At 39.0% G+C, this 26530-nt stretch overlaps 1 protein-coding gene across 4 annotated transcripts in view; it reads right to left on the bottom strand.

Annotated features, from left to right (window-relative positions):
• Window positions 1–26530, bottom strand: part of dock3 (dedicator of cytokinesis 3) — a 919050-nt gene that overhangs the window by 42346 nt on the left and 850174 nt on the right. For 3 of the 4 annotated variants that reach the window (XM_039772621.1, XM_039772620.1, XM_039772619.1), the window contains 8 exons: window positions 26010–26036; window positions 25783–25878; window positions 20726–20786; window positions 20546–20639; window positions 11868–12016; window positions 7340–7426; window positions 6688–6792; window positions 4420–4561 (listed from right to left, as the gene is read on the bottom strand). In XM_039772621.1, coding sequence (XP_039628555.1) covers window positions 4420–4561; window positions 6688–6792; window positions 7340–7426; window positions 11868–12016; window positions 20546–20639; window positions 20726–20786; window positions 25783–25878; window positions 26010–26036 — 761 coding nt within the window. The remainder of the gene's footprint in view (window positions 1–4419; window positions 4562–6687; window positions 6793–7339; window positions 7427–11867; window positions 12017–20545; window positions 20640–20725; window positions 20787–25782; window positions 25879–26009; window positions 26037–26530) is intronic. The other variant, XM_039772622.1, reaches the window with a different exon arrangement.

Genomic DNA, 26530 nt, shown 5'->3' on the forward strand with positions numbered 1-26530 from the left:
GTTCCTGTAATAACATGAAACACTTCTTTAACACCTTCTGCCAAATGAAAATGTCTAACATATCTCAGTTCTTCTATGGTACAAGGTTTTGTTATTTCCCCCCACTTCTTTGACTGTACTTTGTTTTCATTTTGTTTTGTATTTGTAACTCATCTTCGATCCCTTGTATTTCCTGTTTACTGGGGTGGGGCTTCTAACTGAATTAATGCCCTCAGGTGCCGTGGTCTTTAGGGCAGCAGTTACCTGAAGGCTACTAAAGGATGCCTGTTTCCACATCTTTTTAATTATTGAACTATTTTCTAAAGTTGATGTTATATTAGAAGAATTAAATGGATGGGACTGGCAAGCTTTGTTGGGCCGAATGGCCCATTCTCATCTAAATTGTTCTACTCTTCTAAATTGTTTGCAGCTGTGCTCTTCGGCTCCCTTTTGTGTTCTCCTCTGTAAGTAATAAAGCTGCTAGTCTTTGCTTTTCTGCTGTTTGAAATGATTTATTTTTGTTTTAATTATAGCTGTAGCATTTCACATTTAGATTTTGTTTGCCTTATATACTCGTGTACAAAATCATAAAATCAGACCCCGACTTATACGCCCATTCAAAAACACGACACTTAATTTCTTTTTTTTTTAACATCTTCTTGCCTCCTCCAATCTCGCATCAGTTTCTCAGACACATCGAATTTTATGGCAGCAGCGCAGTTACCAATTTCTTTCTCTACTTCAATGACTTTTAATTTTAATATTATCTTCTGATCGAACGCTCCATCGTAGATAAGGGATGCTCTTACGATAAAGATATATGAGGGTGTGAGATACAAAAAACACAAAGCAGTGCAAAAATTGCTTCAGAACAGTTCGGGTATTACGGTGTGGTCACGTAGGCGCAATACATAGAAACAAAGGCCATGTGCTCCGTGGTTACTCTCTCAGGTGGGTGTTAGCATATCATAATCTCTTGGACCAATAATGTGAGTTTTCCGCATTCGACTTACAGTATACGACTGACATTATAAAATACCAGAAATTATACAGTATAATCAAGTCCAGATTTATCCGTGGGAGAACCTAAATGCGAGTATATACAGTACTTAACTTTCTTTCTTAGTTGTTAGTTTTTCTATAGATTTTATTTAGTTAGATTAACTTTTTTATTTCCGTATTAATTTCCTTTTTCTTTATTAGTTACTTTTTTGCAAATTATTATTATTGTGTTACTGTTATTGATTGTTTTCAAATTTTGGAATTTGTAGAATTTTTAAATAATGTTTTTAAAATACATTTAATGAAATAATTGAGGTATTGTTGGGAACATGTTTCTTTAATGGTTTTGGCCTCAGTTTCACAACATTTTGTAAGCATCTCATCATTAGCTCTAACCTGAAATATGCTAGTTATTAGCATGATGCACATTTCTCATATACCTCATATAATTAGACAGTCATGTCATTTGAACCCCAAGTGTCCCTTTTGCCAAAAATATTAAGCATGTGATTGTACCCAATTTCTTTGAATTCTCCCTCCCAAGATCCTCTGTTCACATCTGCTAATGTATACATTTGATGGATGTCTCTCCTCATTTAGAACATACTTTGGTACGGACATTGGGTTTATTTTTTCCTATTTTTCCCATTTTTGTCATTCATCTGTGTTCATTTTGTAAAACATTGTTTTGTTTCTCTTTTCCTTGTTTTACTGTTTTCCAGTACTGTAATCAATTATAAAGAAAACAGATGTGTTTGTCCTTAGTTCAAAGCTGACAGTGAGCCTTACTAATCCTCTCTTTTGTTTTATTTACTCATTTATTATGCACTGTGCCACTCTGATTGTTCATTTGTAGTTTCAAAAACTACTGAATATTTTAATAAATTACCTTTGTTCTTGTTTTCTTACTTTAGTATTATTTAGTAACTAACATAATCTATTAATCCTTTGTAAAAGAAGGTATCTGTCTTTCATTGTTTCATTGCTCTTTTTGCCTTAGCACTTCATACAAGGTTTCATTTTATTTATCCTCTCTCTTTAGAAAATTGTTCACATGCACTAAAGAAAAAGTCTTCTTACACCTGAAACACGTTGCCCCAAAGAACCTTTATCTTGAGTAGCTGAATATTTGCTTTGAGTTAATAGAAGTCACTGAACATTCCCAATTTTCCCATCTCGATTATATGTGAGTTCTAGAAAGAAAATACTGTCGTGCATAGATGTCTGAGGATCTCTACCAGGGCTCAGATAATGAACGTATGTAACAACCCACCGGGACAGGAGTGGGCACTAAAGCTAACCGTATCATCTCTTTTCTCTTCCCTAGCTCAAACTGCCCATGAAGGACAACCCAGCCACGCCCCCACTTAAGTAGGCCACACCCCTTCCAGCCAGGACAGTAAAAATCTGAGGGCCCCCGGAAGATAGTGTCTCAGTTTGTGGAAACATTGCCATGCATGAAAAAGCTCCCAGACACAGATCTGCTCGAGACAGCTAATTATTTTGAGAAGGCTAAAAAGGTAGCTAATGAACTATTTTCTGTTGTGGCGCTGCAGGCCTATTTTTGTTCAGGTTTTTGGATAGTTGCAATTAACGGGGTGGCCTGGTTAGCACTGGAAATTTTCTTCAGTTCTCTAGTTCCTTATTTACAGCCTTCACCTACCACGATACATACATACATACATACATACGTACATAATGCCTGAAGTGGATATACATACAGTAAGTGCCAGGACAATGTATAAATAATACTGACAAGCAGGCAGTGGGAGTTTCGAGAGCCAAGATACACTGATATCTATCTGTTGCTGTGCATACTGGCCCAATTTAAGCCCCCTACATATATATATATATATACACATATATATACACACATATATATATATTTATATTGTGATGGATGGCCGGGGCCCATGCCCGGCCAGGACGACCCTGCAGCATATGTTCCAGGGGAGCAAGCATGGGAGACCCAATATCTCCCACTGGATGGTAGATGGCAGTCACCCTGGGATACAGCGGTGCCTCGGACTCCCCAGGGCTTCATGGGGGTTGGAGTTTTGTGCAGTCCTGTTGGGTTCTGCAGGAGCCGTCAGGGGGTACTACAGCAGGAACTTCTGGACCCTTCTGGGCACTGTTTTTGCCACACCCGGAAGTGCAGCCGGATGTTGGCAATCAAGCACCTGGACCACTTCCGGGTGCCCAATAAAAGGAGCCAGCAACCACCACTCAGCGGCCAAAATCGGGAGGAGGAGGACAAGGTTGCCTGGGATGAGTGATGGTGCAGTGGAAGAGTGTGTTACTTGTGTGTGTTTGGAACATTGATGTCTGCCTGTCTGTGCCAGGCCTGGTCTTCCACAATATATATATATATATATATATATATATATATATATATATATATATGTATATATATATAGCTATATATATAAAAATATATATCTATATATATATAAAGTACATACACACACACACGCATATATATATATATATATATATATATGTGTGTGTTTGTGTTTACTTTATTTATGTGTCTGTGTTATATTCTTTGTGTTGCATATAGATGCCATTTACTTGCTATAGCCATTGTTTTGTTTAGTGTTACAAGTTAATTCCTATTTCTTATTATCATACAATTTCTGTGGTGTTATCATTACATTTCTTTATAATAAATATAAAAATATAAATGTATAAATTATTGTTTTTTTTTTCATTTTTGTATTATTATTTCTTTTCCATTTTTACTTTTCAATAACTATGTTTATACACATTTAATAGATTGCAATTGCTTTTTTCCCTATAGGGACATTTTTTTAACATTCTGTATTTTTTTTTATATCTAATATATGACTTTGATTAATACAATATTATTATTTTTGATGTTAATTCCTGCTTTTAAATATTAGTATTATTAGTTAAGGTATGCAATGATGAAAACAAGAAATAGAAAGACATGCAGCAATGTGTTTTGCACTCTCCACATAAAAACAGTAACGGCAATTTTTCAAGTGTTATAAATATTCATGAATGCAGCATAAGAAAACATGTTTCATTTTTTTTGTTTAATAAAACAGTTTGGTGGTTATTTAAATTTTGCATTTACTTTAACGGTAGGAAAATAAGTAAACTTGCATGCCAAGGAAAATCAGCAGGGAAGGCAGACTTTCAAGGCATTATCATTAAATTATGCATGATAAATGTTCATATATAGCATAAAGCAGAGAGTGTCTGTAATCTACTATGAAATATAAAAAGGAATATTTTCCTGTTGCCCATTTCAAGGTCATCTGCTCTCATATTTTGACACTTGACATATGCTGCCTGCACAGTAAAGCATGATTTACAGTGAAGTGTCAAATTAGTTTATTTGGCTTCCTGCAGGTACCTCCAGAGACTTTAATTCTGTTTTATTCACACATGATGGTCTAAAGCAAAGGATACACTGTGCATCACACTGCAAGATTGTTTCATCCGGTTGGTTTGGGTGCTGCATGGCAATAGCCTGAGGGAATTCACCCAGCATCCTCTGCTGGAATGCTTCCAGCCTCTCGTAGTCATGCCCCCGGCAGACAAACTCTTTATTCTGTAGAAGAACCACATTATCATAATAACTCAGTAATTGTTTTGACACTAAAGGTTGAGTAAAAGAATCACATTTATAAAGCAGTAAAAATGTGACCAGTTAAAAACGCATAAACATTAGACATTAATAAAATGTATGAATTGTTTATATAAACACTCTACCTGCAGTGACCTTCATAATCAAACAAAATATCATAATATATCTAAATTTATGAGCATACTTAAATAAAAAAATGCATTATTGAATCTCTTTTTGAAGGAATGCCCATTATCGTTTTCCACAGTAGTTTTTCTGTTAATGATAGTCATTATACTTATTATGGACCCTTGTCCAGTTTTAACAGAAATTACAACCTCTAGGAAGGCAAATGGAATAAACAGTAATTACAATACATTAGAGGCTTACATTCTAGAAGATCCTAGATTGCAATTACCAAACTGATTGATTCCTTTTCATAAATTAAACTTTAACATGCTGAAGCTACAAGGGGGAAGTGGCGAGTTTATTTCACTCGACTCCATTTCTCAAGCTGTCTGGCAGTAATGCAGTCACATTAACATACTGTGTACGATTATGGAAACACCAATGTTACATTTTGCATTGCTTGTAACAAAATTAAGCAGGCAAATTAGAGTGTCAACAGAGGTAATAAAAATTGTGTTTCAGGACTCCTTTCTGGCTCCCCTTCACTGCCTCGACAGTAAAGGGTTTTCTGAGGAACTTATAATTATCGGGTTGTCTTTACAGCTTACATTTTTTGAAGGAAACCTTTCCACTGATTTTTATTTTCAGTTTCACATTAGATCATAGCTATTCTGTTCTATTCTTTGTGATTATTTTTGACTCTATATACAGCATACACATAAATATTATGTATCTAGTTATCTGGTATATACTGTTTAAGGATTTGGGATTACAATGCAGACATAAAAGATGAGGACAAGCCTCATCAAAGCTGTAATGAAGAAATGAGAAGCGAGAGCTGGCAGGTGTAAAAGTAAAAAACTTACTGTATGAAATCTCAGAGTGCTTCAAACTGTGCCTGTCTGTTAAATTCTGACCTCAACTGTACCAGCATATCAAATTCTAGTTGGGATCATAAGGTATTCTAACTTTTATTTTTTTCTCTGATACGAATTTACATATAAGAGGTCTTATATTATGAACCAGATATTCACCTAAGACTTTTAATCTGTGTTAATATTTTGAGACATTTAGGTTTAATATTAAGACATTTGTCTCAAATTTCCCCCTGTGGGCAAAGTTTGTTCTATCTATCTATCTATCTATCTATCTATCTATCTATCTATCTATCTATCTATCTATCTATCTATCTATCTATCTATCTATCTATCTATCTATCTATCTATCTATCTATCCTGCCTACTATTCTAAAACCTATCTTATCCTGCCTACTATGCTAGAATCTATCTATCTATTAAATATTGCCTTAAATATTTGTTTGTTTTTCTGTCTGTCTGTCTGTCTGTCTGTGAGTCACCAATACTAATCCTGCCTACTATACTATAATAAACTATCTATTTATCTGATCCTGCCTACTATACTAAAATATCTATCTATCTATCTATCTATCTATCTATCTATCTATCTATCTATCTATCTATCTATCTATCTATCTATCTATCCTGCCTACTATTCTAAAACCTTTCTTATCCTGCCTACTATACTAAAATATCTATCTATCTATCTATCTATCTATCTATCTATCTATCTATCTATCTATCAACTTGTCATGATACACTGAACGAGAGCACATGTCGGCTCCGTTACATAATGTAATAAAGGATGTCCATCTTTGGTATCAATTGTAACAGTGACATACAACTATCCTTTACAAACAGAATATTTTTCCTAACACAGTACAGGAAGAAAGGCACTGCCTGGGCACAGAGCATTGTATGTGCCCTCCACATTTCACACCTTATTTATTGTCCTCTGCCACCTGAGGTAATAATCGTTAGATTCAATATGTTAAGTTATGAAAGGCAGTGTCAAAAACTTTGTACAAAGTTCTGTCCCTGGGCCAATTGCAAGTACACATCTCCTATGTATCCCGATAAAAGAAAGACTAATAGAAAGATTACCACTTTGACATGTCTACTTACCCTCAGAAAGAAGGGGAACTTCCTTCCATAGAAGCCAACTCTAAAAAACTCTGGTTCAAGGCGTTGCTGCTCCATAATATTGTCATAATATGCAGCTTCCATTTTCTAGCAGTACAAATAAGACAAATATTTAAGCAGGTTACATGTCTGTTTTTTTTATCATATATGCTAAAATTGTCCTGGTTTCTGCTTCATCTCTTTGCACCATAAGAACACCTCTTCAGATTTTTGGAAGCTGCCTCAGTATTATCTGAAGAAAGATTTGCCAGTGACCACAAGGCCTCCGTCTAAGTGTTGATATGTAAAGTAAGTCTTTTCAGTGTTTTCATAGTCTAATCATAGTATATAGCATGCAGTAAGTAAGCAGCACAAATGCCATTCAAGGCTACAAGTTTGAATTGTGATTCTGACCCATACTTTAGTTGAACAGCACACAATTCCAAATAATAGTGAGCCACAATACCATCTTATTTAAAGAGCATGCCATTCTCAGACCCACTTAACCACATACATGGGTGGCATTGGCACTGCTGATCTCATACTTGGAAAGGGATCTATAAGTTGACTTTGATTATTGATTGGGTGCCTCACCGTCTGGACACATTAGTGTCTACCTCTAAGCATTATTTTGTTAAACAGAATATCCACTTACCCTAATCCAACTGAGACTCTGATAGTCATAAAGGGCTTCATACTGGCAGGCAAGCTCACGGCACAATGGGATGCCATATTCCCAACACTGAAAAGAACAAGAGACAATGGGAATTATACGCAGACAATTAAATTATTAGGTTAGGCTACTTTTGTTAACAACTACGATAAGAATATTCTGTGCTGCTAATGAAACACACAGACCTGTGGTTCTTAAAATAAAATGCAAATAAGCTGAACTTTTCCAATCTTTTGGTTATACAGTTAAAAAAAACAGCACTTTACATCAGTCACATTGGTGCTCGTCAAACAAACATCAATCTATGGATGTAGAAGCAATGCTTTCATTTGGTCGGAGGTTTCAATGATGATGAACTCGATTGTCACCATGTATTTGTATATCTCTCTCATTCTTGCATTCTCTGTGCCAGACAACGTCTTTGTCCTGAAATACTATCATCTCCAGACAGGGGAGCAGCTTCAGCGACAGACTGCTGTCACCGTCCTGCTCCACTGACAGACTGAGGAGATCGTTCCTCCTCAACACTATGAGACTCTTCAATTCCACCCAGGGGGGTAAACGTTAACATTACACAAAGTTATTGTCTGTTGTACCTGCATTTTTTAACTTGCACTGCATTTTTATCACTATTTAATTAATATTGTTTTTTATCAGTATGCTTCTGCTGGAGTATGTGAATTTCCCCTTGGGGATTAATAAAGTAATCTATCTATCTATCTATCTATCTAATCCTGCCTACTATGCTACAATGAATATCTATCTATCTATCTATCTATCTATCTATCTATTTTAGAGACTTTAGAGACTGTGTCACAGGTTCTTCCCCTATGCCATCTGACTCCTCAATACCTTAGCACCTCCTACTACTCGCTGTTGACCTTTACACTATTTACACCTTTGAAAGCTGTCTAAATCAGGGGTCCCCAACTCCAGTCCTGGAGGGCTACTGTTGTGGCAGGTTTTTATTCTAACCCTTTTCTTAATTAGTGCTCTGTTTTTGCTGCCAAATAACTTGTTTTGAATTAATTTCAATTGAGTTGCTCTTGAAGACTCAAATCTCTTAATTGTTTCTTTTTCCTTAATTTGCTGCCAAACAATACAAAATGAGCCAAAACAAGACCAGCAAACTGGTCCATCATACAGTATCTAAAAATAAAGAAAGATGAAGGTCTCAGGAATGTTGATGTGCTCAGGTCCACAAAACATTTAACCAGGGAGAAGCGTCGCACCCAAAGCTGCATGCTGCACCATGACAACTCATCCACATAACAAAAATATTATGATCGTTGCTTTGCTTCCCCCATAATCGCGAGATCTTGAACCCCGAGAATTCTTTTTGCTCCTGATAATGAAAATTAAGACTAAAGGGAAGAAGATCTGCTACCATTGAAGAAATCCTGGAAAAAAATGTAGGCAGCTCTAGACATGGTAACAAAAGATATGCATAGAAAATGTTACCAGGAATGGGAGAAGCACATGGACAGGTGTACTGCATCTTAGGGAGAGTATATTGAAGGCAACTAAAAGGGAATTGCTGTAAGCTTTATAATAAAGTTTTCTTTAAACAATTCTAGGAATTTTGGGTCGTCCTTCATATTCCACAGTTCTTACAGGTTGGTAGGCCGCTAAAGGAAAATAAATAAAGGTGCGCCAAGGATGCAGTTGCAGTTTTTCACCTCTATGTCTTCTTAAATTCATTTTTTTGTTCTCTGCTGGTCCAGTTTCCATCTTTGGGTCCACCTAAGTTGCCTGGTTGTGCCTGTCTCAGAGCTTTTTACAGATAAATGCCATTTCTGACACCAACCTCCTTTAGTCACCTTTTACAACATGCTGGAGAGATGGTAGGCCTTATTCTTACTCCTATTACTTGCATATAACATTTCATATATTTCACATCCCTTTAAAACTTTCCTCTCTCCATTTAAAATCAACTTTAAAAACAACTTTTTCACCAGCTTTTCTTTTCAACATGGGTATTGTTTACTAGAGCAGCAGACTATGACTGAATTTATTAGAGAGAGAAAATAAAAATGCATATCATGCCACCCCTCCTCACCCCAGCATCCCTGTTGTCAAATCCAAGACATATTTTTGCTTATTTATTGTCAAAAAATATCCATCAATTACCAAGGAAGATCACTTAGAAAAAAAGAATAATTAGGCAAAACATTCAGTAAACACAGCGTGAAATCCATAATAAATATCCTGTAGATGATTAGTGTTGCTGATTTATTTTTATTTTCACATTCACAATTATATCTCATTTCCTGAAATGCAAAAGTTTTACAACAAAAAATAACTTATAAACTAAAATCTAATTAGATGCTAGCAGTTGGTGCCAGTTACACCTACATGGCATTACCATATTTAATTATTAGCACTTTTATTTCTTGTTGTCCTTACAGTAAAGTGATGCCAGCTCCACAGATCCTAAGACTACTAAATATCAATCATTTTAAATAATTCATATTTTAAATGTTTAAACGTCCAAAAATGCATTTTCCTTGTGTGGTGAATGGATACCGAGCCAGTCTAGCAGACAGCTGAACAGACAATGATGCCATGTGCAACATACTGTGCCAATGACTGACATCCTGAATGTGAAATTGTAACTGACACATACTGTATGTGCAGTTCTAATCACTTTATTAATTTACTTAAAGGTAATTCTTATACGTATATGTGTGCCTTTTCCTCTGCTACTCTAACCCTACGGTTTCCTTCTGGATTAAGGAAGTTTCTATCTACTGTCACGCATGTGACATGTGGGAGACAGCTTAAGGGCACTGATGGTGGTCATTTTCCAACTGAACCAGGGCTGGCTGCTGCTATCTAATGCCTTCTCTCTTCCTCCCTCTGCAGAACGGATGTGTGACAGCCTTTCCACCTATGACATCACTTCTGTTGTTCTCTCTTCTGGACCTTTCAACTTCAGGCTTGGAATCCACATGACCTCACCCCAATGTCATTACCAACAGTTCTTGTTTGGACTTACGTCTGGAAAGATGTACTTTGACTTTGTGAAGAGACCATTTATTTTTTTGTTCATCCTACATAATATGGGGTAATGGACGTGCTCCAAAACTGTCTCTGCGTCGACTCTCTTCTTTTGCATTACCTGTCTATTTTGTGGAACATTTAGTAATTTGAAGAATTTTTCTCTGTGTTGATTCTCCTCTTTTAATCTATCTATCTATCTATCTATCTATCTATCTATCTATCTATTGACTGTGGATAACAGGGGGCATTTCAGCTCCAACACCCAACGCAAAAACTTGGACACAAGTATAAAATGAACAAGAGGATTTGTTTTGGGAAATTCTTCCCCAGGAAGTGTTTCCCACAGCACAGTCAGAGTAAAGTACAATTTTGACTTCTTCTTCTTCCTTCTCTTTCTCTCTCTATCCTGGTCACTGCCTCCACTCCTCCCAGCAAGCTTCATCCTCTTTCCTCCCAAATCTGGCTCCAGTCAAATGTGGCAGGCACAATTCCCAGGAGTGCTTCCGGTGATATGAAGCTGTGGCTCCAAAGCACTTCTGGGTGAGGTTGGAGCTCTACAGAGTAGGGACCCCTAAATCCTGTAGCTCTCCCTAGTCTTGCCTCCATGGGACCCAACAGGGCTGTCCCCCAGGACTACAATACCTGGTATACCTTGTGGGTTTGCTGCCATCTAGTGTCCTGGGGGAGACAAGGCTTGTGAAAGCTGCCTCCCCCTTTCCTTCCATTTCAAGGGTATCCAGTCTGGGTAAGGATGTTGGCCATCTATCTATCTATCTATCTATCTATCTATCTATCTATCTATCTATCACATAGTGCCATTCATATCTATCTATCTATCTATCTATCTATCTATCTATCTGTCTTTTGTCACGCACGAGTGTTTGGGGAACAGCGGATTGACCCGGTTTGCTTCGAAACACGTCCCGCGAGGGGTCAACGGACCGTCTTTTCTCCCTTCAGTGTCTTTTGTTTTTGTATGAAACGTTGGACGAATCTTTTTGTTGCAGTATACGGGGCTGAAACCCCAAACCTTGATCAGTATCTGTGTCTTTATTACATAATCTATCTATCTATTATACAGTATAGTGCCTTTCACATCTATCTATCTATCTATCTATCTATCTATCTATCTATCTATCTATCTATCTATCTATCTATCTATCTATTATAAAGTGTACATAGAGGAAACCTCACACAGAAACAGTAAGAATGTGCCATCACCAAGCAGGGTGATGAATTTGTGACAGCTTACCCACGTGCCACTGTGCTGCCCCAGTAACATTATTTGATTAGCTTTAATAAAGTGATATCTATGTTACAAATTCATTTTCCCCATATCTAATCATAGTATAGCAGAATGGATCACAGACTCATTCTTATTGCCTTTGACAAAGCCATCTGGACCCTTTTTCCCAGTACTAAAAACTCCTTTTGGCTTCTGTGTCCACAGTACATTCCTGCAATTGACACAAGCTTTGCCGTGCTCTTGACTGCTGACTTACTGTACCTTGCCCTTGTTGAAGTAGTGGATGACCTTGCGACACAAGCCCTCCTTACGTTGCCATTCACTCTGTGCTGGGTAATGTAGGAATTCTCTCAGCGGCCGATCCTCCCAATTAAGCAGCTCCCAGTACAGCAACAGTGTAAATGCTGCCTCTGTATAAGAGCATGGAAAAGAAAGTGTTAACTAGCTCATGCTATGCTCTGGTATACAGACTCTTAAGACACATTTTTCAATTCCACAAATTTTAAAATGTCATCAAATTTTACTGATCAGATAGTTTTGTCTTTGCTCTGCACTTGACGTTATCTTTATGAAATAATGGAAAAGTTATCAGCAAAATGAAGACATCACAAAAAGTACAGATGAAAAAAATGAACACAAATAATTTACATTTAAGAAGAAAACACTTGCAAATGAATTGTTGCTGTACTTTTAAGTTTTAGAAGGTTCATATCACCCTCGTAAAAAGGCAAAGAGTTCTGCTCTCACAGAATCAATTAATTCTTCCGTTTTCAACATTAGGCGCTCTCTTATTTACGGTGTTTGCACTGTTATCTGTTTGCTACAGGCATACATAATATCCTGTTTATGTCCTCCTTTTTGTTTCTCTCCCTTTTGTTAAGTGCTTTGAAGTAAATGAATTTACAGATTCTGTAAAACTATGTTCATTTTAATAAACAATCAGTCCATTATTTGTTTCTTTTTCATTTAAAGAACAAAGCACAATAAAATAAAAAACGTAAATACAATAATATGTTCCTCACACAATCCAGGATCCTCAGCACTCAATTCTCACTTGACTCAGTCAAGTGCGTGAAAAGGTAAGTGCACCCCATGAAATGGTCTTCTCTTTTTAACATATGTGGACATATGAAGATCTGATCTCCATTTAAAGAGTGCCTTTAGATAAAGGTGATATAACAAACATCACACCACATTTACATTTTAAAGTCCAGATGCCAATTCTGCATGTGGGAAAAGTACATACAGCCCTACATTTATTATTACCTCAGATACTTCAGATTAGAATCAGATGTATCAAATCAGGTGTAAAAGATTACAACAGAGGATCTTAAAGGACCCTGTCTTATTTGAACCTCAGATATTTAGTTTGGTTTGCTCACGGTTGTTGAAGTATGTCTTATCACCATGCCAGTACAGAAAGAGCACTTCAGAAAGACGGTTATAGATTTCTGATCTGTCTGAGTTTAAAAAGATCTATCAACCATTGAACTATCAAGAAATCAACCATTTCACTTCGTCTGGAAGTGAAGAAGATTATAAGCAACCGCCAAGTTGTCCATGTCAGTCTACCCAGCAAGTTCCCATTGTGTATTGAAACCTAACATTTTTAGTTGCCAAATCCATCCATCCATTATCCAACCAACTATATCCTAACTGCAGGGTCATGGGGGTCTGCTGGAAACAAACCCTGGGCAGGGCGCCAGCCAACCTATTTGCAACATGTAATACTTTACATTTAATTAGATTAAATTTCATCTGCCACAAATCTGCCCAAGCCTTTATGCTGTCCAAGTCCCTCTATAATGATATAACAGATTACAAATTTTCTGCCAATCCACTTAGCTTGGTATCATACGCAAACTTAACCATATTGTTACTTATATTCCTATGCAAATCATTTATAGATATTAAAAAAAGCACTGACCCCTGTAGAACACCACTCTTAACATCACCCATTTCTGATGAGGTTCCTCGCTTCCTGTGTCTGAGCCAATTCTGCCCCATCTACCTACATCACCCTGAACTCCAATGTCTTTTAGTTTGATGTTCAACCTCTCATGTGGCACCTTAACAAATGCTTTCTGAAACTCCAGATAAATAATATCATATGCTCCACATTGATCATATCCTTTTGTTGCTTCATGACACAGGCATCTGTGGTGCTAATTGCCATGTCCACTTATGAGGACTTCTTTTCATACAATCTGTAATGTCTGCAACACCCTCTGGAGAACAGACAGAATTTTTTCTTAATGTTAGCACATTGCTCATAGAAGCAGTAGCATACCACTTTCCACCAACTGCTGACTTCATTCTACATTTCACAGAAGTACGTTATTATACATGCATGGGAGGCAGTCAAAGGGCATAAATGAGGGTAAAATGTCAGCTCAAGTATTAATTAATAAAGTGCACTAACCTCTCTTCTTCCTCTTCTACAGATCCACAGAATGGAAACCTATGTAAGCCAGCTCCAACTTCCGCCCCCCTGTCCAGACCACACTGTAGCAGTGCTACCATTGGTTAGAACTGCATCTCCCAGCAGTCCTTGCAGGGCTGTTGGGGGCAAAGGTGGCCAGAGGGGTTCAAAAGGAGGGCAGGGGACGAAGAGGAAAAAAGTTTTGTTTTGGTTGTTTGCTGCTTGTATTTATCTGTGGAACTGCCTGTCGTTTTCCTGCTTTACATCTTCGTGTCCTGGATTGTGTTGTTTGTTGGGGTCTGGAATCATTCGTCTACCTGTTTACTGTTACTGAGGACGTTGTCTGGATTATTTGGCTTTCACGGAAGAAGGAGCGCTCCTGAACCATTCATCTGTCAACTTACTTCAGCAACTACCGGTAGGACTGTGTTTTTCCATTTCCCTCGCTTCATTCAAATCACTGGACATAACTTCACCGCTATTATTTCATACATGGACTTTACTGCGTGTTTGTCATGTTTATCTGTTAATTGTAATATCGCCAAAGGGATCAGGGGTGGTATTATTGTTTTCATTTAGTAATTTAATTTCATTATACTTTTTTATCGTTTAAGCCCCAGTGCGTTTTCTTTGTCTCTGTAGTGTGTGTGTGTGTGTGTGTCGTGCCAAGGCTGGGGTTGTCCCTGGTAATCCTCATATAAAATAAATAAATCACCGTCTTTCTCGACGGTGTGAATCTTAGCGGCTTCTGACCGTTACAACACCCTCCTACAGATCTCACTTAGGCCACCCCCCCACATAGCCCCGCCTCTTCCTGCACAACAACTATAAAAGCCTGCAATTTTCTTTCCTCAGTCAGTCTACTTTGGGGCTCAGTCTTTATTTTCTACTCGGTTGCTATTTTTTTGTGCCTTGCTATATTGGGGGTGAATCCCCAAACCTTTATCTTTTCCCTTGTCCTTTTTTTTTTTTTTTGTTCTTTATTTTGCCTTGTACAATTTCTTGTATTAGGAATTTGTTAGTTTTCGCATACCCCTTGGGGTCAGAACGCATAGTCAGCCATTGTACAGCACCCCTGGAGCAATTGAAGGCTAAGGGCCTCACTGAAGAGCCCAGCAGAGTAGAATCTCTTTTGGCAGTGACAAGGATTCGAACCGGCAACCTTTGGGATACCAGTACAGATCCTTAGCCTCAGAGCCTCCACTCCACCCTTAGTTACAACGTCCTTCTGTTACCACGTGCAACAGAACTAATAAAGCTAAACAAAATGTTTACGGGGACATCTTGCTAGCTTTACCTGACTACATTTGCTGCTGCTACAACTAGAGCAGTGCTTCTGGTTTTTCTGCTTTTTCATATGCCACCCCATATATCTATACAGTATAAATACTGTATCTTGTGTGGGACTGCCTGGACGCCTCCTTAAAGGAAGGTCAGGGGGAGATGGCTTTTGATGGGTGCCATACCCCCTGAACTGCTACTTGGCAGCCCCCCTGAGTTGCAATGGCACCTTGAATTCCCACAGGACCGTGTGGGAATTGGTATTTGTTGGGTGTTGAGGTTGCTGAGCCCTCATATGTAGGGATTCCACCTGACCCAGAAGTGCTCCCAGGTCAGAATTATGCAGCAGTGTAAGTATTCCCAGGATTCTAAGTAAAAGGAGCCGCCTGCCTCACTCCGTTCAGGGAGCCAGAGTCGGGAGGAAGTGGATGAAACTTGCTGAATGATGAGTGGAGGTGGAAAGACAGGCAGAGAAGAGAGAAAATCGCTGTATTGTATATTGTGCTTTTGCACTGTGCTGCTGAGGGGAGCGAGGGAAAAGTGCTTCCCCACTGAAGTAAATGTGTTGTGTCTCCATCTGTCATGTCAGGTATATGGGAAGCTGTGTGCCCCCTGGTGGTCACAATCTGTATTGCGTTCTTGTAGTTGCTTTTCTTCTTATTGAAAAGTGGTACTTTTCTTAGTATGCTAATTTTTTATCATTTTCACTAGCTTAATATATCGTAAAATATTTATTTGTGATTTTAATATCCAGTGTACTTTAAGAACAAATTACGTCTGAGACGAGAATCCAGAGGTTTAAAGGTATTTGATTACTTATACTTGCTGACCCTGGAGCCAGAGAGTGATGATGTGTAGCGTGTTAGTTAGATACACTATATCTGTACTCGAGACTGTTAATGAACTTGAATATGAGCTTAAACTTGAGGAGAGGTGTTCACTGTAAAAGGAACTATATATAATAACTAGCCATCCCCAGCGGCTCTGCCCAAGTAGCAGCAAAACAGGACAGTGAGGAGGGCCCGCCCAGCTCTCTACTCCAGACGTCACTCCCGTGGCCCACAGCTTCTGTATCGGATTAGCATAAATATATCACTCCTGCGAGCAAACTATGATTCTTAGCGAGATGAGAGAAGTCACAAAATCAACAAAATTTGTTCACGCAAATTCTAGAAAAAAACCTGATCTAAATCTGTTAAGTAGTTCTCTCATTTGCTAGCTAAGCGAAGGTAAGGTACACTCCAAAATGCAGAGGTAGAGCATCTCAAACGGAGGTTTCCCACTCCTGACGTCACGCTTCCCTCCCACTCGGCCCGCAGCCTCTGTCTAGGATTAGCGCAAATATATCACTCCTGCAAGCAAACTATGATTCTTAGCGTGATCAGAGAAGTCACAAAATCAACCGGAATGTTCAAACAAATTCTAGAAAAAAACCTGATCTAAATCCGTTAAGTAGTTCTCTCATTCACTAGCTAAGCGGAAGTATGGAACGCCCAGAGGCTGCCGCATGAGTGAGGATGTCCCCGCCCCCCTCCCATCAGCCTGCTGTGTGTCTCTAGGATTTGGATGAATAAAACAGTACCGCAAGCGAACTATGATACATAGCGCAATGAGAAAAAAAACACAAAAGTAGAAAAATGGTTCTATAGTTCTCGCATGAAAGCAGACAGACATACAGACAGACAGACAGACATTAGACTTTATATATATATATATATAAGAGTCAGTACCAGAAGAAATCATTCAACACTAATGAAGATTAATTTCTTCAAATGGCTCGTGCGTCTGGAAGATCATATTAAGCATGTTCGGCACCATATGGTTTTTAAACTTTTTTACATATTTATGAAGCCTGCAAATGTTGAGGCCCATTTAGAAATCATCATCTCTACGGGAGGCAACCGTAAGATATTAGTATTATAAATTAGCATGACTTCTATTAAGCTTTCATTTTCTCAAAGTCACTGACATGGTCCCCATTTAAAAGGAGGGAGACTACAAAAAAGTGATTTGACTAAATTACATTAAGGAAAAAGTGAGGTCAGGTGTTCAGGTGTGATTGGTTCTTCTTATTCAGTTTTGAAAAGCATTCAAATGTTGGTAGCACACTGAAATTCTGAAAGGCCCAAAGTTGCTTGTGCTGACACATAGCAATAACAGCCAATATGCTTTGCAATGTCTGGTAGTACGGGTCATTATATATCAGGCTCTCCAAGAACAATTTAACATCCGTGTCCCCCAGAAACATGCAGTGATGAAGAACGAAAAGGAGCAGCTGCTCATCAAGACCACTTCCCGGCCCTATCTTGTCCAGCTCTCCATGATGGTCCACACCCCAGCTATTCCTGGCCCATTGGTATGATGGTATCATCATGTTGGGGAGAGATTCTGACTTAGACATGTTCAGTCGTAATCCTGCAAATGGTAGCTTTGCACTGTTGGTTCCTCAGGAAATCCCATATATCAAATGAGTAAACGGCTGGAGTGAAGAGCGGTTCCTCTGGTACTTAGCGGGATTGGTATTGTGACAACACATCATCAGTAGGGTAAAACTAACCCGTTTCTTGATGGTCTAATCCCAGCTACTTTCTCTGTTAGTAGGTGAATAATCAAACACTTGGTGAAGTCTGCTCCACAATGATATGAGCCAGCATCAAAGGGTCAAAAAGTGATGTTGCTATGAAGATGGCTCCCACAAGCCTACAATCCCTGCTATATCTTTTCTGACATCTCCTGCGTAACGGACAGCCGGTTGGGACACCTCCATAACAGAAGGACGAGGGGAAGGAGCTTGCACGGGGCAATACCTCCCCCAGGACAACAGAGGGCAGTCCCCCTCATGTGCTACAGTGCCACGGGTTTGAAGCATGGAAGCTCAACCCTACCAGGACCCATGAGCACCACCAGGAGGTACATGGAGAACAGTTGAGCCCTCCTCTGCAGGCTGCCGCCACACTTGGAAATGCAGCCGGAAAGAGATCGTGGAACACCTGGAGCACATCTGGGTGCTCTATAAAAGGGGCCAGCTGCCACAACTCGGAGAGCCAGAGTTGGGAGGAGGTGGATGAAGCTTGCTGGAGGAGGAGTGGAGGCAGAGAGAAGGTAAGGATAGGAAAAGGAAGAAGAAAGGGACAGTGTATTGGTGATTTATACCGTACTGTGCTGTGTAGTGAGAAGCAAAGGAAAAGTGCTTCCCCACTTAAAATAAACAGGTTCTGTGTGGCAAGATTGGGCTCTGTGTCTGTTGTGTCCAGGTTTGGGGGAGCTGTATGCCCCCTGGTGGTTCATATCTGTTTACAACTCAGAAAAGCAGAAGGATCATGACACCCCATTTTTGTAGTCTGTACTCATATTGAAAATGAAGATAAAGTAAGGTTTTGCTCTTCTTCTCCAAGGGTGGTTTCTAGCCTTTTTGAACTCCCCTTCTGACACCTGCATTATGGTGTAATAGCTGTCCCCACAGAAGTCCAAACTTCTGTCTCACTTGGTGAATGAAGGAAAGGATAAGTGCCACCTTCAGGGCTTTCAGAGGACCTGGACAACCAGGCTCTGCCCTGGCTCTACCACCACACTATAAAAAGTGTTACACTAAACCTACCAGGGTGGCACGGTGATGCAGTGGTAGCACTGCTGCATTGCAGTAAGGAGACCTGGGTTCGCTTCCTGGGTCCTCCCTGCGTGGAGTTTGCATGTTCTCCCCGTGTCTGCGTGGGTTTCCTCCCACAGTCCAAACACATGCAGGTTAGGTGCATTGGCGATCCTAAATTGTCCCTAGTGTGTGCCCTGCCCGGGATTTGTTCCTGTGCCTTGTGCTGGCTGGGATTGGCTTCAGCAGACCCCCGTGACCCTGTGTTAGGATATAGTGGGTTGAAAAATGACTGACTGACTATACTTATCAAGGCAGTTCAATGACCTACAAGTTGGTAAGGATGGATTTCCTGAGAGGATGATGGGGAAGCAAGAGAGAAACCAAAATCAGGACATTACTTTTTGAATTCATTTTGTACAAACTCATCAATACCTGTGGATCCACATTTGTTTCCAATAATCCTTCTGTCTCTGCAGTTTTGCCTTTTACAATTTCTTCTAGCGGGTTTAGCTAAAATAAAGACGCAGTTTATAGCAGGGTGTTGTACCGTGTTAGCCATTATGGATGCAATGACAACTCAAGTAAAATGACCCCTTTTATTGGCTAACTGAGCAGATTTACAATATGCAAGCTTTTGAGGCAACTCAGGCCCCTTCTTCAGGCAGTTTGTAATCAGAGAAAGGGGCCTCGCATATTGTAATCTGCTCAGTTAGCCAATAAAAGGTGTCATTTTGCTTGACTTCTCTTCTCTTTGGTGTCAAACTTCCGATTCTATTGTGTAGCCTGTCTTCAGCTCTTTGGAACCTCTTGGCCTTTCATCATTGTTAAAGATGTGAACCCTGCACACAATTTGAAATGTGTCTACAGCCCGGACAGCACTTCCTTCAGCTCTCATTGTAAGTGTCACAACAGATCTCTGACTGGCAGCTAACAAGACATATCAACTGCATCAGACATGCACCAGGACAGGCAAGAAGCAGAAAACTAACAGCAAATCGGCAGACAATCACGTTACAGCTCTGCATTACAATGCGTATCATGCAGCACGAATAACTCAAAAATTATTCTTTTATGGCAAAAGGATGGTAACAATAATGCAAAAAGGTAATAATTTTTTAAAAACATTGAATACAGTATATTGGATTCTGAAAGTATTCAGACTCCCTTCACTTTTTTCACATTTTATTATGTTGCAGCCTTATGCTAAAATCAAGTAAATTTGTTTTTTTCCTCATCAAACAGCACTCAATTTCCTAGAATGACAAGGCGAAAACAGGATTTTAGAAATTTTTGCAAATTGTCATTTTATCCACAGTAGCTTATGGCGTGAGATTCACGCAGCATTGTGAAAAATGCACAGCAAGACAAGACAGCCAAGAGACAGGAGCTCTGCCACTATCGCTACTGCCGCTCTCACATACACATGTCCCAAATGCAACAGGACTTGTGAATTAAGGATAAGATTATACGGCCGTCCGAAAGTTCACCGTGAAGTACAGTAGTGAACGTTATCATCAGACTCGATGGACAGTCAGAGAGACAGAGAGAGAGAGAATGAGATCTTCTTCTGGGCCTCATTATGGGTATGGAGAGACAACACAATGGCTTTTCACCCATGGCTGTTCATAGAGAGTATATTATGCTTACCTGTGTAATTCTCTGCCTGAAGATGCATGTCACACAATTTATGGATGTAGCGGATGTACATTTCCTCTTTGTTGATTTCTGATTTGTAGAAATTCTAAAACAAAAGCATGTCATAACGTCAGACACATGACATCCTGACGCTGCTCACAGAGCCTCAAGATCAATGTTATCGCATCTTACCAACAGGTTGACCGTGCAGCCAATTTTCTTGTTCTCTGTCTCATCTCCTTTCATGCAATCTCTGTTAAGAAGTAAGCGTATAGGGAAATGAGTCAATACAATGCTGCAAATAATATGCAATACACTTTTTTAAAATTATACTTAGCCTTTCTTTCCATTATTCATTCACTAGCTGCTCTACCTGTTTAGGACGATCTGAAATCTAAGTAATCTACGCAGTCCTCAGTGCTAACCTTTGCTGTGCACCATCAAAATTTTGTAACGCATGTGGTAATCAAATGTACTGCATTTGTCCTTCCTGTAGATGGTTTCTATTACTAAGGTGAAGTGAAGTGATTTAGAGTTCAGTTCCTTTTCCCTCACACTACAAAAGAGGCCATGTCAAATTACTTGACTTTCCCATTGATTTTCAGTTGTAGTCATCATTTACCTAATCTTAACAAGTTGGAGGCAGTTGCTGGTGCTACCATGAAGCTAGTCACGTAATGTGACATGCCCTGCAACTCCCTCCAGATAGTCCTCAACTTGCTCTTTAGCTACAGGGTTGGACTCATGGTGCACGAGAGCTGACAACCAATGAAGAATGATCCGGAAGTAGCTTACAATACATAGAAGGTAGTGAGAAGAAATAAGAAACATGAAATCTACAAGACATCTGACAAATACACAATTAATACACAATGGGTGGTCTGAAAATCAAGAGTACACCTTATGAGAAGGATTTAGGAGTCATAGTGGACTCTAAGCTATCGACTTCCCAACAGTATTCAGAAGCCATTAAGAAGACTAACAGAATGTTAGGTTATATAGCACCTTGATGTGTGGAGTACAAGTTCAAGGAGGTTCTGCTCAACCTTTATAATACACTGGTGAGGCCTCATCTGGAGTACTGTGTGCAGTTTTGATCTTCAGGCTACAAAAAGGACATAGCAGCACAAGAAAAAGTACAGAGAAGAGCAACTCGGCTGATTTCAGGGCTACAGGGGTTGTATTATGAGGAAAGATTAAAAGAGCTGAGCCTTTACAGTTTAAGGAGAAGAAGATTAAGAGGTGACATGATTGAAGTGTTTAAAATTATGAAGGGAATTAGTGCAGTGGATTGAGACTGTTATCTTAAAATGAGTTCGGGGACACAGTTGGAAACTTGTTAAAGGTAAATTTCGCACAAACATTAAGAAGTTTTTCTTTACACAAAGAACAATAGACACTTGGAATAAGCGGCCAAGTAGTGTGGTAGACAGTAAAACTTTAGGGACTTTCAAAACATGACTTGATGTTTTTTTGGAAGAAATAAGTGGATAGGACTGGCGAGCTTTGTTGGGCTGAATGGCCTGTTCTCGTCCAGAGTGTTCTAATGTTCTAAATGAGAGGAGACCATTCAGTCCATCAAGCCCCTTTGTTTAGCTAATAGCTAAGCTGTACCAATATCTCATCCAGATTCTTCTAAAAGGTTGTCAAGGTTTCTGTTTCAACTCCATGGCCTGGTAGTTTGTTCCAGCATCCCACCACTGTTTGCATTAAGAAGTGCATCCTGGCGTGAGTCTTAAATGCACTTCCACTTAATTTCCACTGATGTCCTCGAGTATGTGATTCACTGTTAAGCTGAAAGTGTGTTGGTGGATCTACTTTATCAATGGCTGGATGGAGTCCCCACACAGTTTTCTCTGCTCGAGACTAAACAGGTTTAATTCTCGCAGTCTGTCAGAGTAAGACAAGTCCTTAAGCCCTGATGTCAGATGTTTTACATACTACAACAAAATGGGAGATAAAAAGGATTGAGATTGCAGCTGAACTCGCCATAGCTCTTAACCCTTCATACAGCAATGGCTTTGTCAGGCAGCACGCTATTGACTTTCTGATAAAGGAGTGAACAAGACTGTGCTGGAAGGTCATCGCTCAGTTGGTTAATGTGTTATAGGCAGTGATTTTCAGGTGTTTAAACTGACACAGTCTGGCGAGAAAATCGCCAACCCACTTGGCAAGTCTGACAATAGCCCATGACTAGAAGCTGCATAATGTGACATCGGTTTTAGTAATAAACTGAAGCTTGACTCTTTACCTAACTTTCATATTACTTTGATATTATATTATTTTATAAAGTTCGCACCTCTTTAAAAAAAAAAAAAACATGATGAAAGCTACATTAAGGAATAACTTTGGCTGTTTGTGTTCTGAAAGTTACACTTTATTCCGAAAAAAATATCGATCAGTCTTGAGGACTCGGACAGCATTTCTCCCTTTAAAAGATCCCAAGAGTACAGTGGGAAAAGGATCTCTAACTGAACATTTCAGAAAAGGAGTGGAAGGCAGCCATGCACAGAATTCATTTGAGTTCCATATGTGCGAAGAATATAATTATTCAACTTAATATTATCTACCTAAACTCATCAATCTCGTTTAAAAGTGTCCAAAATGTTTCCAGGGCAAAATCTAACCAGCACACGTTGCAATCAAGCTCCAGCCTCACTGGGCCACATTTTTTGGGCCTGCACCAAATTAACAACATTCTGGACCACAATCTTTAAATGCCTATCAGACAGCCTTGGAGTCACAATCCCCCCTAATCCACTAACAGGTGTTTTTGGTGGGGTCACAGATGGGTTCAAGTGAAGAAGGACAAAGAATCTGTAATGGCCTTTACTTCACTATTACCACCTAGATGTGTCTTGCTGAATTGAAAGAATCAGTGAGTAACTGATGTTATATACTATTTGAAACTGGAAAAAAATCTAATTATCACTTAGAGCAGTGTTTCACAAACTTGGTCCTGGGGAACCCCTGTGGCTGCAGGTTTTTGTTCCAACCAGATTCCTAATCAGTGACAACACCTAATAACACTGAGCTCATTTAATTAGCTGGTATTTTTTTTTCTTTAATTCGACATTCAGAAAAGCACAGCAGTATTATTTTTACATTTATAAGACATTTATAAATATTTCTGCTTTTGCTATAGATTGAAATGCTTAACTCTCTTTTATTGATTTCATTAAATTTGGCCAGTTCTCTGTGCGGATTTTCCCCCTTCGTTGTGTCTTATTAATGACAATTAAAATTGAGCGGAGCAGACACTCTGGCAAATAACATGGAGTAATCAAAGGCTGCAACTACTTTAGCGTCAGACCCACTAATTAGTAAATAATGGATTAATTCAACAATTAGAACACCTAGAAAAGTAGAATGGAAATCAAGATGAAAATATTGTTAAAAAGAAAAAAATACATTATTCCTATACTAGCCATGTGCGCCCAACTACGTTGCGCGTGTTAAAGTTGTCTGTGAAGGGCTCACTGTTTAAACGCGGCTGCCAGTCGTGAACTGGGCCCTTCGTCGCACAGCATAATGATTTTTTATAAGGGAAACAAATTAACAAAAGAATATCCTTGGACATTGATTCGATAGGAATGGCCTACTCGGAATCACTGTCCGAATAGTAATTATGTGGTGGTGTAGGAGCATTTCTGCTTCTGTCCGTTCACAGTCCGTCTCGTTTTCACGACGCTGTCGTTTCCTCTCACTTTGTCTTCTCAACCTTTCTCCAATCTCGCAGGTTGCTTTCTGGCAATCCAAAGAGTAAGGCAATATACATGGAGCAATGGTTATAAAAGGGGGACACATAGGTATCCAGGCTCTTTAAAGCATAAATAGGGATCACTTCACTGACATGTGAGCAAGCCACGGTACAACTGTGAGACGCGCAGCACTCGCCGGCTACAACGTAACAATAATAATTTCCGGAACGTGCTGTTACATTGTCATTCATGTTACCCACTGTCTTTCTTTCATTCATATGTTACGTAGACACGTACCTTTTATCTTCGGCAATCTCATTCTCTAACCAGGCCTCAGGAGCTAACCAGCGTAACACTGTCCACCACCCCTTTCATTATTCCGGCACATCCGTGAGTAACAACAACGTACCAAACTGGAAGGTGGTCTATGCATGTGTGGAATTCGCGGACAAACAAAGATCAAGATCTAAATGAAGATCTCTTTAGTTAATTTAAAGCACAACAATTTGTTTAGTTTGAATGTCTGTGTTTTGAGGTGTGACTGGAGTACTACAGTCTTCAGTAGTATAAGCCTGGAGGAGATTCTTAATGCAATGCCTATGTTTTAGCTGTCTCTCTACTTCCATCTACAATTCATTCGACAAACAAAGATCAAGATCTAAATGAAGATCTCTTTAGTTAATTTAAAGCACAACAATTTGTTTAGTTTGAATGTCTGTGTTTTGAGGTGTGACTGGAGTACTACAGTCTTCAGTAATATAAGCCTGGAGGAGATTCTTAATGCAATGCCTATGTTTTAGCTGTCTCTCTACTGCCATCTAGTGCTTCTTCTAATTCATTCGAGGACAAACAAAGATCAAGATCTAAATGAAGATTATATATAGATAGATAACTGCTTGGTACAATTTAATTTTTTTTTTTTTGACCAAACTTAGTTTTCTAATTTCTATATTGTTCTCTAAACACAGAACTTGGGAAATAACACATCACTTAATAAGCCCAGGAGTCCAGTTGAAAACAGAAGCTAGTTGAAACAAAAACCTGCAGCCGCAGGGGTTCCCCAGGACCGAGTTTGGGAAACACTTGTTTAGAGGATCTGTGCAAAACTTTTTAAAAACCTGGCAGGACCTAATCAATAATATTTTAGAATAAACATTTAACTTGAGGAAGTAGATTTTCTTCCCTCATTTATTTTAATTATCTTTATGTATTTTATTTTTCCAACAATTAAAGTTTTATTCGGTTGGCCTAGCTCTCTTTCTCATGGGTAGGGGGTTGGTTTGATTTGAACTTAGTCTTGTAAAATTTGACTTGCTTGTATGGAATGTTATTTGCTTTTAATAAATTTAATAAAGAAGATAAAGTAGGCACCTCTTTTAAAAAAAAAAAACATGATGGAAGCTACACTAAGGAATAACGTTGGCCATACGTGTTCTGAATGATACACTTTTTTGTAGTACCATTGAGCTATGTGGGAGCATAAAAGGATGTTGAACGCAGATACAATCTTTCAAGGGCTTTTCTCCAGGAGGCTTTGTAAAAACTAACCTGTAGTCAAGGAGGCGCTCCATAAGCCTCGTTACCGAGGTAACAAACGAAATGCCAGTTTCTCGCCAGGTTTCCTGTTCTATTTTCTCCAGCAAGCTAGCATATAGAAAAAGAAAATGAGAGAATCCAATAAAAATGTTGTTAAGTGGAACAAAGATTGACTTGATATTAAACATGCATATGACCGAAGCGATATTAATGGGGGAGAGAGAACGACGTCGTCTTACCTAGGATAAGGCCCAAAAAGCTGAGTTCTATTCCACGCAGCCAAAAGCAGAGCAAAGACATGAAGGTTATTAAAGCAGAAGCAAGGAAAACAACTAAAAGCTTTGTTGAACATATGAGAGATAAGAAGGAACAGGGAGCACAAACTGTCCACAAAATCATTCATTTTAATTTTGACTAACTGGCAAGATTCAAGGTTATAGCATAAAGATTATGAAAGAAATGTTAAAAACATAACAAGAAAAAAAATTAATACAAGTACATAAAACTAAAACCACTATAGATAGGAAACGTGTTCTTAGATTTTGCAGATAAGAAGACAGAAGTTTTGAGGTGAACTCACTAGACATGGCGCCAGAGAGTGGCAACATGTTACATGCTGATTAGCAACTAAAAGTAAGAATTTCACTGCACTCTGAACATATAACGACTATAACGGCCCTGTAAACCAGTCTTTTATTATTTACATATTTGGCTGACATCTTTATCCAAGGTGACTTACACAATTTGAGATACAATCAGT

The sequence above is a fragment of the Polypterus senegalus genome, chromosome 12 (genome assembly GCF_016835505.1).
Source record: "Polypterus senegalus isolate Bchr_013 chromosome 12, ASM1683550v1, whole genome shotgun sequence".
In the NCBI taxonomy this organism is placed as follows: Eukaryota; Metazoa; Chordata; class Cladistia; order Polypteriformes; family Polypteridae; genus Polypterus; species Polypterus senegalus.